Below are 20,910 nucleotides of genomic sequence, written 5' to 3'. Positions count from 1 at the left end.
TGAAAACTTAGCACTTGATCCAGCGACAGTGAGTAAAAGCAAAGTTTGTTTTTCTACAAAAAACAGCAGCCGATGAAAGGAGTTTTGGGCCACCAGAAAACCCCTCTAAGGATTATGATACCAAGATCCTGCAAAAATGTTCAGCCTCTGCTGACATAAAAAAAAAAGAACACATCACAACCTTTCAAATGAGAACCATACATCAGATTTACTTGTCAAATATAGAATTTTATTTACACATTGGCGTCTGTTGTATTTGCGTCATGTGACACGTCAAGAAAAAACAGCAAATTAGACAACAATGTAAACACAGAATTTGCAAAGTTTACAAACCACATCTAAAAATAAATAGCACTTTTGAGATAATTATATTTAGTTTCAAATAAAATATCAGTTCTTAAAAATACAGCAGTTTTCATTGTGCAGGAATAACATTGCTTACAAATTACATCTCTTTCAGTTTAAAAGGATTAAGGCGGAATCAACATCCTGGGGAAACCCTACTGGACAATATAAAAGGGTTCCCCTGCTTAGGAACCCAATTAGTTAGCCAAAACAGTATTTTCTAGCAGCACTGCCCATGGTTCCACACTGCTTTTGTGCTTTCCAAAGAAGATTAAGTTTGGCTCAGAACATCAGGAGGCCAATTCAAACTATTTTTGCCAATTCTGGTGTAAAACGGTTTTAAATATTTCTGAATAGAGAAATCTTCTTGTGGTGGTAGCAAACTTATTAAGAGGCACAGTCTCTTCATCAGAGTGAATCTATCAGTAGGATCAACTCACCTAAGACTTCTATTTGATCATGCAAGACAAAAAAGGTTGAATAAGATGATACCTTTATATTTGCAATCTGATGTAAATGCAAATGAGCAGTTAAGATCAACAGGAGCAACAGAAATCTTCCCAAGAGTCTGCCTTTGGGGGTGTGTACTTCTCCCCCCTGTATGACATTGACCAATCATAAGAAGGCAGCAACATGCAGTAGAAAAGACAACAGCAACTACATTAGCCTAAAGCAGGTATCTTAGTGTGATCTATGATCTGCTGGGAAAAGAGGAGAGAGGAATGGGACAGTACAGCAGAGCTGAGGTCACTTCTATGAGTTATCCACCAATAGTGCTGTCAGCTGTACTACCTCTCTAGCCCCCACAAAGGCTTTTGTTATGAAAGCTGAAAAAGTGTTAGTAATGACACTTCTTTCCAGGCACTTTGTAATAAAAAAAAGTTCTGCAGTGAGGAGAGTAAACGGTCATTAAATGTCTCACAGTAAGGAACCTGCTCTAAGCTATTGTGGTCAGGTGGTATTCTTTCCCTTGCATGTTACTGCTCTGTGATTGGTCAACTTCATACAGTGACAAGAAGTACATGCAGTCAGAGGTAGACTATAGGAAAGATCTGTGGAATAAGACATCAGAGTACAGATTTCAAAGTATCATCTTATTCAGCTTCCGATGATCTGCATACCCATATAAATGGAGGGTAAATCATTGTTTTTTCCTCTAGTGCTTCTACATGTAAAATCCATGTACAAACCAGAACAAAACCGGCTGAACCTGATGATTTCAGTGGGACCAGCAGACCCTCTAATATGAATGGAGGCCTACTGACTCTCCCTCAACAAAGATCTTATTATAGAGATGGCAGAATTTTCTCCACAACTATAATAAATGTGGAGGATGTTGAAGATTTTTTAATACAGTATAAATTAAAGGCAGCAGGCAGAACAATTAATCCCACGGCACATACTGTGTGATAGACTTTGTGTTTTTTGATGGACAATTAGGGTACATTTACTTACAGTAAGCCAAACGAACGTAGTGTAAGTCAGTATTTTACACCAAAATTGGCGTACACAGCACTAACATCTGGTGGATTTTAAGACAAAGCTTAGCCACATCCCTCGGCTCTAGTCCAGTGCGAAACGTGTATAAAATATATAAATTTCTGCACAGCATGAACACGGATTTCCACATTTCTGGCATATTGACCATAGTGCACCTGCCCCATTGTTTCATGCGGTCAGATGATCAGCAGCCTTTTTCCCTTCTTTTCTTTGCCTGTATTGTAAGGTGCACACCAGGATATGTAATATGTAACACTAATTTTAACACAGTCTTTCGTAAAATAAAAGATATGCTTGTGAGCTCAGAACTCTGGATTCAGAAACCACTTGTACATGTGTATCGCTGACATACACCCACTGGCTGGAAGGTGACGTAGCTCCGTCCTTTGATACTACAAAGCAAAGAAAATGGCAGGTAAAACTTTATTCCTCATTTTGACACAAACAAAAATGAAGTTCTACGCTGGCATATACTGGGCATATGAAAAAGTCTTTAGTTTCCAAAATATAGTACAATATTGACACATCTAAGAAATGCCTTCCTGTGACATCACACTAGCGCCTTGTGGCAGCCCTGATTGACCATACATTTCTCTTGCATGTGTAGCATTACATGCCTGTTAATCAAATTGAAAACATATTCAAGATAAATGCATAAGCTGTGCCTAACAGAGTGAAAGCAGCTTTTACGTTATCCCTGTGGCTCATGTAGGGTCAAGCATAACATCGATTTGCATTTTCCGTTAAGACAGCCACTTTCAGAACCTGGGTGTCACAACTCTGCTGTCTGGTATCCCAGGACCAGGGGCTCCTTCCCTCTCCCTAACGCTATGGGCGCCCTAGCTTGCCCTGTTCCCCAAATTACTTGTGATGGCGAAGACACCAGGGCCATGTACCTTGCTTTAGCGCTTGAATCCGCCCCCAGTCTGTACTCTTCCACCACCCAGGGAAGAGGGGGTAGTAGTGTAGCATAATACATTAACCAGACTAACAAGGTAATACGAACAGGAATAACGGAAAATACCCATCATACAAATATACACACACACATACAACAGAGGAATGCACCAGGGAGTGGAGGATGGGGTAAAACTAAATTAGGACAGGAAGGCAAATAGCACAAACCCAAAACCTAGCAACAGACTCGCAAACGCCTTCTCAAACAACAACAACAAACCACCATCTCCTAAACATGCCGCATGAAACTAGCTCCAACAATGAGTGCTTGCCAGGGCCCAGATTATATAGGAGGTGGGAGTGGCAAACAGTGAACAGCTGAGCCTTCATGCAGGAAAGTTTCCAGGAGCTCTCAACTGAGCAGAATAACCCTTGTACTGCTAAAAGAAATCTGCACCATTTATTATGAAGGAGAAGTTCTTCTAGTCAGTGCAGGAGTAGGAGAAATCAGACCCAGCGGTCTTCTGGCTCCTCTCTGTCGTGGTAAACCCGTGACACTGGGCTGGTTAACATTTCAAAAGAAATGGCCAGATCTATTATATATGTAATAATATATATAAGATCCCCTTCTATGAGCCAGAGTGACAAAATAAAAGATGCCCTCACTCTGTCAGACACAGCCGCCTGTGTATCAGAGGATTTGCTCTCAATATTCATAGCAAGTCAAATAAGAACGCGGAGGCACCAAAAACGGCTAAATGATTATAGCATGTGCATTTTAATTATTTGCTATTTTTCTGTTAATTGTTAATAAAGAATAATTGATTTTAGAAGTATGGAGGTGCCACATTCCTCCATTGTGAAGGTCTATAACAAGGTTGGCACACATTACACTGCTAGAAATACTGGAAAATCATAGATGTGGTAAGTCTATTTTCCCTCTTTTCCTACACTATTTTCTGTAACAAAATTATTCTAAAAGGTTCCCTTTAACCCCTTAACGACCGCCGATGTGCCTTTTAATGGAGGCAGTTAAGGGTACTTAATCTTCCGCGCCGCTTTTTAACGGCACTGAGAAATAAGGTTATAGCGCCCCCAGCGTTGGAAATTCTCCAGGTTCTCGGCTACCAAGGGTAACTGAGATCCCAGAAAACATGATTTGGGTGGGTTTTTACCAAACCCAGTGTTGCGATCACCGTTATACACGGAATAACGGTGACTGCAACAAAAAAAAAAGTCTTATTTCCTATTTAATTTCTCTCTCCTCTGACATGATCTAGCACATCAGAGGAAAGAGAAATAAGGTCCCCCGAACCCCTCCCGGGACCACCGGTGTCCCAGGACCCTCCTGCATCCCCCTGCCCTGTCCCCCGGCCGTCGGTGTCTTCTTCCAGGAAGAAAAAGGCGGGCGCATACGTAGTGTGCCCGCCGAGATCTGCCAGCCGGCACCCGGACAACAATAGTAAATTTTTCCTATTGGTTCATTTTGATCACTGCGATAGACCCCATCACAGTGATCAAAATTAAAAAAAAAAGGAAATCAAACCCCCTTTACCACCCCCTTTGTTAGGTAAAAATAATAAAATAAAAAAAAAATATTTATTTCCATTCTTCCATTAGGGTTAGAGTTCGGGCTAGGATTAGGGTTGGACTAGGGTTTGTGTTGAGGTTATGGTTGTGGTTACGGTTGGGATTAAGGTTAGTGTCGGGAATAGAGTTAGAGTTGTGGTTAGGGTTGGGATTAGGGGTGTGTTGGGGATAGGGATTGAGTTAGAATTGGGGAGGTTCCACTGTTTAGGTACATCAGGGGGTCTCCAAATGTGACATGGCGCCCACTATTGATAACAGCCAATTTTGCGTTCAAAAAGTTAAAATCCCATCTGAGCTCTGCCATGCGCCCTAACAGTGGCTTTCCCCCACATACTGGGTATAGGCATACTCAGGAGAAATTGCACAACAAATTTTGTGGTCCATTTTCTTGTGAAAATAAAAAAAATTTGGTTCCAAAGTAAATTTTTTGTGAAAATAGTAAAATGTTCATTTTTTCTTTCCACATTGCTTTAGTTCTTGTGAAGCACCTGAAGGATTAATAAACTTCTTGAATGTGGTTTTGCGAACCTTGAAGGGTACAGTTTTTAGAATGGTGGTACTTTTGGGTATTTTCTGTTACATTGACCCCCCAAACTCACTTCAAATGTGAGGTGGTCCCTAAAAAAAAATGGTATTGTAAATTTTGCTGGAAAAATGAGAAATCGATGGTGAACTTTTAACCCTTATAACGTCCTAGCAAAAAAAAAGTATGCTCCCAGAATTGTGCTGATGTAAAGTTGACATGTGGGAAATGCTATTTATTAACTATTTTGTGTGACAACACTCTCTGATTTAAGGGTACAGAAATTAAAAGTTTGAAAATTGCAAAATTTTTGCCAAATTTCCATTTGTTTTTCATAAATAAACGCAAGTTATATCAAAGAAAATTTACCACTAACATGAAGTACTCACCAAATACAGTTGTGCAACAATGCTGAAACACACAAGAGCAATGAAAACCTCCAGGCTGCTGCTCCACGTGGAGAGCTAAATCTAGAGCAACCCCTGGAAAACCAGTAGTAAATGTGCATAGGAGACACAGGAATGTGTGGGCGCTGGTGATATTGGGGATATTACTTTGAATTTTTAGGATACTGCTCATTAAAAACATATTTTCTGCTACAAAAATGATAACGCAGTTCCGACCCAGTTTGGATTCTTCAGTTAATTACGGTACCTATAGGAACCAAACTGACTCCAAACTTGTATTTTTGTGCAATGAAATACTTGTTTTAATGACAGTTACCTGAAGAAGGAATCTGACTAGCTCCAAAGCGCGAAGTACTTTTGTGGATTATACACAAATCTCAAGGCAAGGTATACATATGAATAAATAAATAAATCAGAAAAAAATCAAAAACACAGAGAAAGATTTCTCAACCATCACCACTATGTATACCAAAATGGACAAAGTGACGGACAACTCGGCTATTGCAAGCAAAGGAACGAGAACAAAAGAACCGAAATAATGCCCAATAATTTGGTGAATAGTGATATTTATTAAGGATATGGAACAACATAGGGTAGGGGGGAAAACACAATACCAAAATGAGGGCACTATGCCAGGGGACGAACAAACCCGATTACAATAGACTGTGGTAACACAGAAAACTGAATTGATTAAAGTATTTAATTAAAGGCAAATTCATGTCACTCATTGATTATTCCCATATATAATAATAATAATAATTTTTATTTATATAGCGCCAACATATTCCGCAGCACTTTACAATTAAGCGGGGACGTGTGCAGACAAATTCAATACAAGTTAAGACAATTTAAACAGTGACATTAGGAGTGAGGTCCCTGCTCGCGAGCTTACAATCTATAAGGAAATGAGGGGGACACAATAGGTCAAAAGTGCTTGTTATTTCAGGTCTGGCAATTATAATAAATAGGGATTTTCATATATTAAGCTGCATGATCTGGTCATCAGCCCGTGTGTTTATGTGCAATAGTCAAGTATCAAGTGCAGTTATCGTGTGCATGGAGGGTGCGGAGACAGATGAATAGTAGGGTGCAGATTCAGAGTAATATTTGGAGGGAGGGAACAGGGCAAAGTTAGTTTACTGAGTAGTTGATGTGGTAGGCTTGTTTGAAGAGATGGGTTTTTAGAGCGTGCTTGAATAGGTCGGGGCTAGGTATCAGTCTGATCGTCTGGGGAAGTGCATTCCAGAGAGCTGGCGCAGCACGAGAGAAGTCTTGGAGACGGAGGCGCGAGGTTCGGATTACAGGGGATGTTAGTCTTAGGTCCTTTGCAGAACGGAGGGCACGTGTAGGGCGATAGACAGAGATGAGAGAGGAGATATAAGGTGGTGCAGAACTGTGGAGAGCTTTGTGGGTAAGAGATGAGTTTATACTGGACCCTGTAGCGAATGGGTAGCCAGGGTAATGACTGGCACAAGATTGAGGCATCGGTGAAGCGGTTGGACAGAAATATGACCCTGGCTGCCACATTCAAGATGGATTGGAGAGGAGAAAGTTTGGTAAGAGGGAGACCGATCAGAAGAGAGTTGCAGTGGTCCAGACGCGAATGAATAAGAGCGACAGTAAGAGTCTTAGCAGTTATAAATGCCACAGTTGAAATCAGAATCAATGAAAGAGTGGTATAACAGGTGTATCTATTAGTGCATAGATAGGTAAAGTGCTGGTGCAATCATGCTGGGGGCCTAAGCAGCCAATTCACAAGCAAGCAACAATGAAGTACATACAATTATGTGCTGCTGACTAATAATGAGTCACATATGAGGCCGCATCTGCCTTCGTCACCCCCTGATGAAGGCAGACGCCGAAACGCGCGTCGGGGTAGGGCGCATCCAGGGGACGGCTCCCATACAAACAACAGGTAACTATCATGCGGCCTCATATGTGACTCGTTATTAGTCAGCAGCACATAATTGTATGTACTTCATTGTTGCTTATGAATTAGCTGCCTAGGCCACCAGCATGACTGCACCAGCACTTTACCTATCTATGCACTAATAGATACACCTGTTATACCACTCTTTCATTGATTCTGATTTCAACTGTGGCATTTATTTATTTATATATGGGAATAATTAATGAGCGACATAAATTTGCCTTTAATTAAATATTTTAATCAATTCATTTTTATGTGTTACCAGTTTATTGTAATCGGTTTTTGCTCGTCCCCTGGCATAGTGCCCTCTTTTTGGTATTGTGTTTTCCCCCCTACCCTACGTTGTTCCATATCCTTAATAAATATCACTATTCAGCAAATTATTGGGCATTATTTCGGTTCTTTTATTCTCATTCCTGTACTTTTGTGGAGTATAGGACTTTTTAAGCGTGATAAGTATAATAAGCAACATCCTCGAAATCAGCAATGCACAGACATCCCTGCGTTTCCAATGAAAATGTATTACTGGCTTGTTATTACCTTTTAAACTACAAAAGCTCTAAGATATTTGTCTGAAGGGTCAAATGTAACATCTTAACATGATGGAGACCTCACAAGTGAAGGGACTCCCCTTGTATTAGGCTGTATCTGGTCACATTCACATAATAGGTTTATAATTCTCCACAAAGGGTAACGTTTCTCTTTGTGGATAGTGACAAGCCAAGAGTGAGGAGACTTACAAGCCATGCTGATAGATGCTATGTCTATGGAACCTGATAATCTATGACAGACCCTGCTTTAGGGAAAACACACATTACAAATGGGGGTATTGTGAGAAAATTGTTTGATTGCTGCTTTATCCTCAGCATGCACACTTTGTAAGGTTTAATAACCATATTATAGTGGCTGTGGGGTTCAATAGTCGATTTGGATGTATACTGACCAGAAGAATACTTGACGTCACTAATGTTATCCAACTCCCTTTTGGAAGGTATCCGGATCTTCACATATGCAACATAATGTCCTCCTTTCATTGACCCGCTGTGCTCTACTACTCCATAAAGACTGTACTGAACCTGTTTTTCTTCTGAAATATTCTATATAGTTGCAAAGATAAAGGTTAGCTCATGAATAAACAAATCACTAAAAGCATCAATAACGGGAAACTAAATGCTAATAAAGGTGCTAATATGTGAGACACTTGTAGACAGGCTGTTTAGTTTCTGGTAGCTTTCCCACACAATACATTGTGCCTTCATGATACACCACTGATCGGACATGTGATTTGGCACCAAGAAGAAATTTACATCACTTTTGCACTTGTTCCTGGGGTGATCCTTAATTTTTTAACCACAATATCTGGATATGGGATTGTTAAAAAAATTAAAAAGTCCAACTAAAATCAGTTTTATGTGATCCAACAGTGTAAATTACTATTTAGTCATAGGTCAACGCCTATAAACTCCTTATATGTTCAAAAACTGCATATATTCACCAATATCAGGAACGTTTTTTGGGGGGTCAAAGACAATTAAAAAACAAGACAATTTCAGGAAACTCAAATTCTAGTATCCTCTTTTTCCATTGTAGGGCAGTGTGTATCCGACATAGGTGCCATATTTAGATATTTAGTTACCACTGCCTAAAATTACAGACAGTAGGTAGATGCTAAATATGCCATACCTTGCAAGTCACAGAACAAAATGGAGCCAGGTCTAATATAAAAGGAAAGTCCACATGCCTATTGATTTTACGGAGCGTTAACCCATTCTGCAACAAAACAAAATGTCATTCCTTGTTAGTTTCAAAGGAGGAACAATTTAAAAGAAATCCGATGATGTACAAGCTACACTTTGTTTGCCGCTACAATTATACCAATATATATTAAGGTGTGTGCTCCACTGTATCCAGAGACTACATCTTACCTGACAAAACCTTTTCATGTGCAAAATGAGATTGGCCGGCACTGCGGATATTAGGAGCTGTTTTCGAGCATTGGTATACACACTATCACGCCTCTCGTCTAGAAGATGTGAAAAAAAAAAACTTCGGTCAGACAAATGATTGTGCACATTCAAAATGCATACTTGTTAAGAGAAAAAAGTCTCCCCGAGACCCAATATTCTGTAGAAGTTGTGCTCATCACAAAGTTTGGTTTACTCTATGAAGAGCATATGGGTTTTTATTTGTATGCTAGAAAGTCATGGAAAGGGAACCTGTCAGCTAATTCATGCATCCCAAACCATGGGCAGCATGAATCGGAGCCAGGCATGCTTTTCTCAAAACCACTCTGATGACGTTTCAGAGAAAACCGTTTATAGACCCCTGCATCATTCTAGTTGATAGACTATTTCTTCCTACGTTCACACAAGGGAGAAAAGTATCAATCACATGGAGCAGAGAAGAGTGATCTTTAAAGTAGGTTTTCTCTAAAACGCAAGAACATTAAAGCGGAACGTGTGCAAACAGGCTCCGGTTCATGCTGCATGTGGTTTGGAACATATGAATCAACAGACAGGTTCCCTTACATGAGATTTTCTGGGACCTGGATATGGATGGGCTATCTTTATGAGTAGGCCATTAATATAAGATTGGTGGGGCTGGGGTGGGGGGGTTCCTGGCACCATTTCAGATCAGCTGGGTGTTACACCGAGACCACCAAATTTCTTATTTTTTTCAGTGATCGTTTACCAGGCAAAACTCTACATTTTGTAGCCCAGCAGTGCTGGGCGGGGAATAGAGCTGGAGTGACAGAGGCTTCATATCTACAGCATCATTTACATATCAATTCAAACATGGATTTCTCAGTAACAGAGGAACCGACTGGCCATATAAAGTTGTTGCTGGAACTTGTCGATGAAAAAGCTACATGCGCTTGTAAATAGTTTGGGGGGTGAGATTCCCTTTAAGCTTTATTTATAAATCTGGAAATCTCTACTCTAGAACACATGGTTTGGCAGAATTGAGAGCAGCTCTGTAGGGCCCTGTGACGCAGCCCCGTTACCTGCAGAGGGAGCCTTCCTCGGATCTTCCATCCGGCTTTCAGCGCACGTCTCACACAGCAGCTTGTTGTTCCCCATTAAGAGCTCGACAGATGTGAACTGGTAGAGACAGGACTGGACAGAGCATTCTTTGGAGCTGGTTACGTAGGCCTGGGAGAGTGTTTGGAAGGCATTTTGTGGGTTCGGGGATGGCACACACTTTGCATGTGAACAAGGCTGATGGTTTGTGCTGATCCCATCTTTACAGGATTCCAAATTCTCTGCCATTTCATTAAGGTTGAACTTGGCTAAAGAGCCTGTGACTGCACCAAGGCCAACGTTGTTATTAGTGGACTGTGGACTCTCCACCGATGCACGCGCTTTACGATTATTACATTCCCGCTTTGCATCCGTCTGAATGAATGACATTTCCCAGTCTGAAGCCTCACTATCCGCATCTCCACTGCTCTCGCCATCCCTTTCACCGCCATCTGACTGGCTGCCAGTCTGTACACTCCTGGAAGAAGAGTTTAGTTCTGGTAATAAACCATCTCTTCCATCCCGCTCAGACTGATCATCGCCTTCCTCGGTATAGTTACTGTGGCTGTTCTCAGAACTACATTTTTGTGACGCTTTCTGTTCTTTTAAGTTATTCTAAAGATAAATTAGATACGGTGAATATTAGCAAATTTCTTTCAAATCAGAACACAAGTGCAACCATTAGGGTACGAACATTTTTACATAGCCCGAGGAATGCATTTACGTCAAACTAAAAGAGGAGGTCAGCCGACAAGCATATTTAAAGGGAACCTGACCTGATGTAGGGGCAGACTGCAATGTGTCACTGGGCTGCTTGCTGCACTGTTTTCTCCACTGAGCCCTGACACCACTGACTGGCAGCTTTCTACCTATATAGTGTGTTCATGAAAACAAATATGGAGGACTACATGACAGCAAACTTATTATTCCTCTAGTAATAATCTCCTGCTGATTTGATTTTTACCAAAACTATAGCTGGGATCCCAGTAAGTGACACATCACTTGAATCAGGGTCGCTGTGTCTACATTATACAACAATCAAATTTAGTGGCAAAAACTTGGTGACAGATTCCCTTTAAGTAAATACTTCAGCTCCACCTACAAACCATATACCGTAATTGGTCTACTACAATCCACAACAAATTTTATATTATTCAATAAAAATATTTAAAACACTAATTTTAAAAATGATAAAAAAGCAGTAAAAAATAGAGAATTCAAGGATTCATAAGCACACCTGCACAACCAGGATTGAGTTTAGGGATTCAAGTCACTTAGTATAAAAAAACAGTAATTCCCCAAAAAATAATCTGGTATAAAAAGGCAATGTCAGGGCTAAAGTGTCCCAGAGAGTACAATCAAAAAATATAGTTCTTACCGATAACGGTATTTCTCTGAGCCCACGACGGCACCACGGAGAGAGGGGATCCAACCACCAAGGACAGGAAACCTACAGATAAAAAGGCGGTACCTCTCTCCTGCATCAGTTTGTTTACTAGAGAACGATGGGAGACTATGAACAGAGACTTGTTTTAAACATTACTTAACGACTGAATTTGAGATACCGCGTAACTATTTACACTATCAGCATAAGGCACTAAAATAACGTGCACACCCAAGAAGTGAAGGGAGGGAATGTACGGGTGCCGTCGTGGGCTCAGAGAAATACCGTTATCGGTAAGAACTATATTTTTCTCTGACGCCCACGACGGCACCACGGAGAGAATTGCAGAGATTTGTACATTAGGGAGGGACCACCGCTTCCAGAACCCTTTTACCGAAGGCAAGGTCTGAAGAGGAGATAAGGTCCAATCTATAGTGCCTATAGAAGGTGGACGGTGAAGACCAGGTAGCAGCTCTACATATCTGCTCAATTGTAGCTCCGGCCTTCTCTGCCCAAGAGATTGCCACCGCTCTCGTTGAGTGCGCCTTGATATTTCCCGGGACGGGTACGCCACTCGATGAGTATGACAGGCTGATGGCTTCTGTAATCCATCTCGCCAGGGTGCTCTTAGATGCTTTCTTCCCCTTCCGGGGACCCTGGAAACATACAAAGAGAGAGGAATCCTCCCTACTCTCCCTAGTGGCTTCTATATAATGCATCAGGCATCTCCTCACATCTAATGTATGTAATGCCTCCTCATCCTTGTTTTTGGGGTTAGGACAGAAGGAGGGCAGGGATATTTCTTGTGTCCTATGAAAACGGGATGCCACTTTTGGGAGATATGCAGGGTCAGTTTTTAGGATGACTCTATCATCCAGGATTTGCGTGAAAGGGGGGTTGGCGGATAAGGCCTGGATATCACTGACCCTACGTGCGGAAGTGAGCGCGACGAGCAAGGAAGTCTTAAGGGATAAAATTTTAATTGAAGCATCCGCTAAGGGTTCAAAGGCAGGTTTAGATAATGCCCTGAGAACTAAATTTAAATCCCACTGAGGGGTAGATTTCACGGGTAGAGGCCTTAATCTACCGGCTGCTCTGATGAATCTAGATATCCATCGATTTCCTGCTAAATCATAGTTGAATAAAGCCCCTAAAGCCGCTACATGGACTTTCAAGGTGCTTGTGGCCAAACCCAACTCTAATCCATTCTGCAGAAATTCAAGAATGGCTTTCAGGGGGACGCCCTCCCTCATTTTGGCACCTGAAGATGAAAGGAATTTTTTCCATACTTTCCCGTATTGTCTGGTTGTGACGGGTTTTCTACTTTGTAGCAGTGTAGATACCAGCCCTGGGGAAAACCCCCTGCTTTCTAGTAACTCCCTTTCAAATGCCAAGCTGTCAAGTGCAAACTTGCCACCTGTGGATGAAGAACTGGGCCCTGGGAGAGAAGGTTCGGGAGATCCGGCAGTACCCATGGATCGGAGATGGACATTCTCATCATCCAAGAAAACCAAGGCCTCTTCGGCCAGAACGGGGCTATCAGGATTATGTGAGCCCCGTCCTCCCGAATTTTCCTCAGCACCGCTGGAATCAGAGCAATAGGGGGTAAAGCATATGCTAGTGGATGGTTCCAGGATATCAGGAACGCATCTAGGGAAACAGGGTTCCCCAACGGCGTTATTGAGCAAAAGGTGTTCACTTTTTTGTTTAGATGGTTTGCGAAGAGGTCTATGTTTGGTGTGCCCCATTTTAATGAGATCTGAGCGAATACTGACTGATTCAGCTCCCATTCCCCTTGTTTTAAGCGAGTGCAGCTTAGGTAATCTGCCCTGTAGTTGTCCACCCCCTTTATGCAGGCCTGATAGGGATTCAAGGTTGGTTTCGGCTATGTGGAAGATTGATCTGGTTATCTCCATCAGACTCCGAGAACGGGTACCCCCTTGGTGGTTTAGATATGCTATCACCACTTTGTTGTCCGACATAACTCTGACATGGTGAGACCGGAGGGGCCCCAGGAACTCTAATAGTGCAAATTTTACCGCCAGAAGTTCCTTCATATTGGAGGACACTTTTCTCAAATATGGAGGCCAAGCCCCCTGGGCTAGCAGGTCGTTCAGGTGAGCCCCCCACCCGCTGGGACTCGCATCTGTTGTTACTATCTGAGATACTGGAGTTACCCACGGGACTCCTTGAGCAAGATTGTCTTGCGAGGTCCACCAATCTAGTGACTGAATCGTGTTTGGAGATAAATTTAGCCGACCTTCTAAATTTCCTTTTAGAGAGACTTCTTCTGACAAGATCTGCCATTGAAGCTCCCTTGAGTGTAATTGAGCCCATTGGACTGCCGGGAAGCAGGCCGTCATGGATCCCAGGAGGGACATTGCTTGGCGCAGGGTTATGGCGGGGTTGTCTCGCCTTCTGGATACCAGATTTATGATGTTTTGAATTTTTTCCTCTGGAAGACGGCATACTTTGATTTATAGAGTCCAGAGTGAGACCCAGGTACTCCTGGATCTGGCACGGTAACAACCTGGATTTTTTTAAGTTCACCAACCAGCCCAGTTTTTCCAGTGAATGTCTGATTGTTTTCAGCTGTTCCTCGCAATGTTGTGGAGAGGAACCTATTATCAAAAAATCGTCGAGGTACGGCACTATCAAGGTATCTTGCTCCCTCAGGTGAGCCATTACCTCTGCAACTAATTTCGTGAAGACCCGTGGGGCTATAGCCAGCCCGAAGGGTAGGGCCAAGAATTGAAAATGGTATATCACCCCCCTTATGTGGACTGCTATTCTGAGGAATTTCTGATGATCTTTGTGGACAGGGACGTGATAGTAGGCATCCCTTAGATCCAGGACTACCATAAAACACAGTGGAAACAACATTTTTATCGAGGTTTTTATTGTTTCCATTTTGAATGGCTGGATTTCTAGAAATTTGTTTAGGCCCTTCAGATTTATAATAGTCCTGAAGGAACCGTCCGGCTTCTTCCTCAGGAACAGAGGGGAGTAATACCCTTGACCTCTTTCTTGTGGGGGAACTTCCATGAGAACCCCTTTGTTTACCAGTCCCATGATCTCTTTTTCTAGTGCTAGTTGCTCTTCCTCCGAAGATTTTAGCGACGTTGTCATGAACGAGGGATGAGGGGGCTTTTGGAATTTTAATTTCAGTCCTGATCTTATTATGTTCAAAACCCAAGGACTGCTGGTAATTTTCTCCCAGGCTGAGAGGAAGAGGGCCAGTCTCCCCCCCACCTGGGGCAAGCATTCATTGTGCGGGTTTTTTGTTGTCGTTAGGGTTTTTGTTGAATATGAAACCCTTATTTTTGTTTCGCCTGTCCTCCCACCTATCCTGGTTTTTCCCCGGCTTCCTTCGGAAGCACCTCTTGCTCCGAAAGGGCCTTCTATATGAAGGGAAACCCAGGGAGGGAAATGACTTCTTTTTATCTCCCACTTTCTCCAGTATATCATCTAGAGTGGGCCCGAAAAGGAACTCTCCTTCACAGGGGATGGTACACAATTTAGACTTCGTCTGGAGGTCTCCCGGCCAGCATTTCAGCCAGAGGGCCCGCCTTGCAGCATTAGAAAACACTGCTGACCTGGCAGATAGTTTGATTGAATCCGCAGAGGGGTCAGCCAAGAAGGCGGCAGCTCCACGCATAACAGGTAACATTTTTAAGATTGAATCTGGGGATGATCTGTCTTTGAGCTGGCTTTCTAATTGGTCTAACCATACCATCAGGGAGCGAGATGTACATGCGGCAGCGACTGCCGGTTTGAGGCCTCCACCAGCCGCTTCCCATGAACCTCTGAGGAAGCCATCTGCCTTCTTGTCCATTGGGTCTTTCAAGACCCCCATGTCCTCAAACGGAAGGGCATATTTTTTTGGATGCCTTAGAAATTGCCACATCCAGTTTGGGCGCCTTATCCCAGAAGGAACAGGATTGATCATCAAACGGATACTTCCTTTTCTCAGTGAGTAGTGACTTCCTTATAGGCTTTTTCCATTCTTTCTTAATCAAAGCCTGGATTTTTTCATTAAGGGGAAAGGCCCTTCTCTTTTTTTTGGTCAAGCCCCCCGAACATTATATCTTGAACGGATCTTTTTGGGTGAGGGTCTGCCAGCCCCATAGTGTTCCTAACGGCCTTAACCAGGCTGTCAGTTTCTTCTATGGGAAAGCAACTACGGCCCCCCGAGGAAGAGGATGATGATGACGAGGATGATGAGGAGGAAGAATTGGATGTGTCTGAATCCATATCTTCCCCTGAATCACGAGATTCAGGAGACGGAGATCTATGCTTAGTCTTCCTTCGCTTTTTTCCTCCTTTGAGGGATTTAAAGGTCTCTTCTACCTGGACTTTAATCAGATTTTTGAGGTCTGCTGCGAACCCAGGGAGGCCTTCTGACACTGTCTGCTGAATACAGATACTGCACAGTCTTTTTTCCCATGAAGATGGAAGATCTTCTTTACATAAGGCACATATGTTATGTTTGGTTTTACTTGTGCTTTTCTTCCCCTATAGTAAAAAGACACAAAGATAGGCCCTCACTATCGCTAACTTTCACGAAGATCACTTACCACCTTATGGACCCATAAATACCGGTTGGGAACGATCTATGTTTGTTGTCGATTTATCCCTTGAGCCGGACGTCACGCTGGACCCTTTGCTACGCAGTGATCCAGAATGCCCTTTCCCGATAGAGTCCTGGTGGCCTTTCTGGGTTTGTCGCTTCTGCTGCTGCTGTGGAGATGCCCTGGGTAGGGGGGATACTTGCTCCACATCGCTCAATGGTGAGCACTGGCCGGTCTCCATTTGGAAGCGTTCTTTCCCCCCAGGTGCTCGCTAAAATAGCGGTGGAAGGCGCCATTTTTTTTTCTCCTTTGCGCATGCGCAGTCAAACTCCGCGCCCGAAATCCCGCGCCTGCGCAGTTTGCATCGTGCGCGAAATCCCGCACCTGCGCAGTCTTCCAGAGGCTGTGCGCACAGGGCAGGGATCGCAGTGCTTGTGCACGCGCCCTGAAATCTCGGTGTATCCCGCGCGTGCGCAGACGGGGGCAATATGGCGCCGCGCACCGCCGCATGCTGACTCCTCGGAACTCCCGGGAGCTGCAGCCTTCAGACTGACGCCAGGGAGCAAGACATCGGCTCCTGTCCATAGAGGGACCCCCCTGGACATGGCTGCTGCTGGTGAGTCTTACCTAGAGAGGCGGCCGTTGGTCCTGCCACCTCTCCCCGCGCACCCTAAAAGGCCCACTAGCCCCTAGCGGTGGCGCTTCGGGTCACCACATCTAGCCGAGGCAGGGGGGCCCCCGCTGCCTGGATCGGCTGATTGGCCCCGGAATTCCCACGAAGAATCTTTTTTCCTCTGATGGAGGTGAATCTGTAGGTCTCCCATCAAGGACAGGAAACCAACTGATGCAGGAGAGAGGTACCGCGTTTTTATCTGTAGGTTTCCTGTCCTTGGTGGGCGGATCCCCTCTCTCCGTGGTGCCGTCGTGGGCGTCAGAGAAATAGTATTCTACGGAGTATAATAAATACCATGATTTGTCCACTTAGAAACCAGTTGAATAAGTAACCATGACTGTGCATGACAGAATGACTAAGTGGTTGACCCATACTATTAGTTGATTCCATTCAGCCCTTACCAATCAGAGAGTACTAGTGCTGGACCTGAAGGTTAACTACAAATAAATATTAATTAAGTACAAATTTCCCATGAAATATCTACCTATTACACCATTTGTTTACAATGGTTAGACTGTTCCTCTTCGAAATAAAGGATAAACTGACAAATGGGTGTTCCCATTCCATAACTATGTCAAAAGGGCATAGTTCCATACACTCTGTCACTGTCTAATCAGCAGCAGAATGTTGGCACTATATAAATTGGCATGTGTAAGTATTCTTCCTCCCACCACGGCATTTTTCATGTTTTGCTACCTCACAACCTGTAATCTCACTTGTTTTTTTGGAGGGTTTGCATCAGTTCATGAAAAGAACATGCCTACAACTGTGAACATTTGGTTTTCTTTTCATTGTGAAGCAAACAACAAATAGAACAAAGTAAATGAAAACTTCAGTGTGCATAACTATTCACCCCCTTAAAGTCGTTACTTTATAGAGCCTCCTTTTTCAGCAGTTACAGCTGCAAGTCGTTTTGGGAAAGTCTCTATGAACTTTCCACATCTGTCCACTAGGATTTTTACCCATTCGTCAGAGCAAAACTGCTCCAGCTCCTTCAAGTTAGATGGTTTCCTTTGGTTAACAGCATTCTTCAAGTCCGACCACAGATTCTCTGTTGGATTAAGGTCTGGGCATTCACTAGGCCACTCAAACATTTACACGTTTCCCCTTAAACCACTCAAGTGTTGCTTTAGCAGTATGCTTTGGGTCATTCTCTTGTTGGAAGGTGAACCTCTGTCCCGGTCTCAAATCACTGACAGACAGGTTTTGCTTAAAAATATCCCTGTATTTTGCACTATCCATCTTCCCCTTGACTCGGGCCATTTTCCATGTCCCTGCTGCCGAAACATGTTTTGCTGTGGAGACGGGGTTCTTGGGGTGATGAGCTGTGTTGGTTTGATGCCAGACATAGTGTTTACCTTCGTGGTCAAAAAGTTCAATTTTGGACTCATCTGACCACAGCACCTTTCTCCATACAAATGTCTCCCACGTGTCTTTTGGCAAACTCAATATGAACCTTACAATTTTTGGTGTAAGGCTTTTTTCTGCTCACTCTTCCATAAAAGCCACCTACGGAGTGTACAGCTTATTGTGGTCATATGGACAGATACTCCAGTCTCTACTTGAGAACTTTGCAGCTGCTTCAGGGTTACCTTTGGTCTCTGTGTTGCCTCTTTGATTCATGTTCTCCTACCCTGGACTGAGAGTGCTGGTGGGCGGCCCTCTATAGGTGGGTCTGTTGTGGCACCATGTTCTTTCCATTTGATAATAATGGATTTGATGGTGCTCTGGGGAATCATCAGAGATTGTATTTTTTTTCTTTTACAACTCAACCCTGACTTGTACTTCTCAACAACTTTGACCCTGACTTGGGTGCACATCTCCTTGGTCTCCATGGTGTTGTTTGGTTAGTGGTGCATCTTGCATAATGGTTTTGCAACCTCTGTGGCCTTTCAGAAAAGGTGGGTATATACTGACAGACCATATGACACTTTAATTGCACAGAGGTGGACGTCCTTTTACTAAGCATGTGACTTATGAATGTAATTGCTTGCAACAGATATTTTTAGGGGCTTCATCGCAAAAGGGGTGAATACATATACACATGCCAATTTTTAGTTACCGTACTTGATCTCATAAATTGAATTTATAACGATATTTTTCTCAGTTTACTAACTTAGACTATTTAGTGCTGATGTATCGCACACAAATCGGATAACAAAAATGTCTAAACATAGGTTGCAATGTAACAAAATAGACAATAAACCAAGGGGGAGAATGTATAGAAAACGTTGTTATACAAAGGTATGAGATATCCTTACATTGTTATTCACTTCAGGGTCTGTCTTGTGCATCCTCTCTGGTGAGTTGTCATTACAAGGATATGATATACTATCTTGAGTCATTTTGGCTTTCTGTCCTTTTCCAAAGATTACAGGTTTGGAGACCTAAGTTAACATCATAAGAGAGAAATATAGTTTGCCGTTCACTGAACAAAAGCGAAGAGTGAGAAGAGTGGATTGGCATACTCTGAAGACACGTGGTACTAGAAAAGTGAGGACAAAAATGACACAATGGGCTTATAAAGAAAATAATGCACTTTTAAATTAAAAACCCATTTTTGGCTGCACTCCTGCAGTGTTCCTGGATAGACTCACATTGACTTCTGCAGGACAGAAAGATGGTGATGCTAATGTAATATTAACTGCAGCTCTAGGCGATGAAAATCATACTGCACAAGTTGTTGCAGAGCTCTTCTATGCCATAGAGGTACACTTGTTATGGCTACAGGTGGTGTTAGACGATGTTGAAGCATCTTGGTTATACAGCATACCTGAGTGAGGCCCTCTATTTTACTCAGTTTGCTTTCTCTCTAAGTACAGCTCACTTGGTGCAGTACCCGTGCCCCCGGCCTGCCTAGTCTCTCTTCACCGATGCTTCCAAATTCGGCCTACAAGCAGCCTCTATCCACTTTTTCTCCTGTAACGTCTCAGGGTTCCCGTTAACCCGCACCTATACCTCTTGGACCTCCGGGTCAGGACCATGGAAGCTGAGCTTGACTGTCTGTTTCCAGACTTTCTCCTCTGACTACCCAGCTGTATTCGTATCCAGACAGCCACGTGTTCTATCCAGTTGCAGGCTTGCTATCTGTATCTTGTTTACACACACACACAAACTGCAGTCTAGTCTGTCACGCTCCCCTTATCTAACTTAACTCTAGTTAATGGCCGTTTGCGAATGATCCGGTACAATGAGACGGCTCCCATCTATGAACCATTGGAGCAGGAACCCCAGTGAGAGCTACTTACTGCCTCCGAATGGCTCCCAGTGGGGTAAAATGACAATGATCAGCAGACAAAACTCCGCCAACCCAGCCATTTCATTGGTTAGCTGTAGGTGGAAGGGACTTCAGTCACGAGTGAGGGTGGGTTCCGAGGGTGTTTGTTTGTGGTGAACACATATGGGCAGCACGTATCAGGTACTGGCTGTGCTAAGTCAGCCAGGTAAGTTTGACTCTGAAACACTACGGTGTTTGAGAGAAAAACATACATAAGAGCTGCTGGTGACTGAGCGGTGCTATAGAATAGTCAGACAGGTGGGTCCCTGGCGGCTTCTCCCAGTCCAGTGCCCTGGATTAACAGGGCTCCGTCTACGTGTGCATACATACAGAGACCTGTCAGTCCTGGCCTGTGGGCAGTGAGTAAAAAGCCACAGCGCATCAGAGCTTCCCGCGGATTGGACAGCACATATCAGCTGACAGGTTCACATTACGTAACATTTGCTAAAATACACCACACGGTGGAAATGAATGAAAAGTTTCACTTACCCTTCCCTCTATAATTGGCAGAGAAAGATCAATAAATGCCTCTTTCACAAAGGAAATCTAGAGGAAGGAAACCGCGAATCGTATTTATAATCTTCTACTCAACGCTCATTTGCAAAACTGATTTCAGCAAAATACATAATAAATATGGTTACTGTTCATTTCATACTTCTAGACAATACTCGGCTTTACTTGTTAGGAAAATATAATTTAGCACTAGACTCAGGTTTGTTACTTGTTTTCAAGAAGTACAGTCCAGAGTCAAATACAAACCACCCCAAAAAGTGGGTCATTGCCCCCTCGTAGT

At 43.2% G+C, this 20,910-nt stretch overlaps 1 protein-coding gene across 3 annotated transcripts in view; it reads right to left on the bottom strand.

Moving 5' to 3' along the window:
- Positions 1 to 207: 207 nt before the first annotated feature.
- USP45 (ubiquitin specific peptidase 45) overlaps positions 208 to 20,910 on the bottom strand; it is a 185,281-nt gene continuing 164,578 nt past the window's right edge. For all 3 annotated transcript variants that reach the window (XM_077289668.1, XM_077289669.1, XM_077289670.1), the window contains 7 exons: positions 20,607 to 20,663; positions 19,102 to 19,227; positions 10,197 to 10,827; positions 9,118 to 9,215; positions 8,876 to 8,962; positions 8,136 to 8,289; positions 208 to 2,237 (listed from right to left, as the gene is read on the bottom strand). In XM_077289668.1, coding sequence (XP_077145783.1) covers positions 2,107 to 2,237; positions 8,136 to 8,289; positions 8,876 to 8,962; positions 9,118 to 9,215; positions 10,197 to 10,827; positions 19,102 to 19,227; positions 20,607 to 20,663 — 1,284 coding nt within the window. In that variant the 3' untranslated portion in view covers positions 208 to 2,106. The remainder of the gene's footprint in view (positions 2,238 to 8,135; positions 8,290 to 8,875; positions 8,963 to 9,117; positions 9,216 to 10,196; positions 10,828 to 19,101; positions 19,228 to 20,606; positions 20,664 to 20,910) is intronic.

Source organism: Ranitomeya variabilis, chromosome 2, assembly GCF_051348905.1.
Source record: "Ranitomeya variabilis isolate aRanVar5 chromosome 2, aRanVar5.hap1, whole genome shotgun sequence".
Lineage (NCBI taxonomy): Eukaryota > Metazoa > Chordata > Amphibia > Anura > Dendrobatidae > Ranitomeya > Ranitomeya variabilis.
Note: the sequence above shows the minus strand (reverse complement) of the source record. Positions and strands in the feature narration are given on the sequence as shown.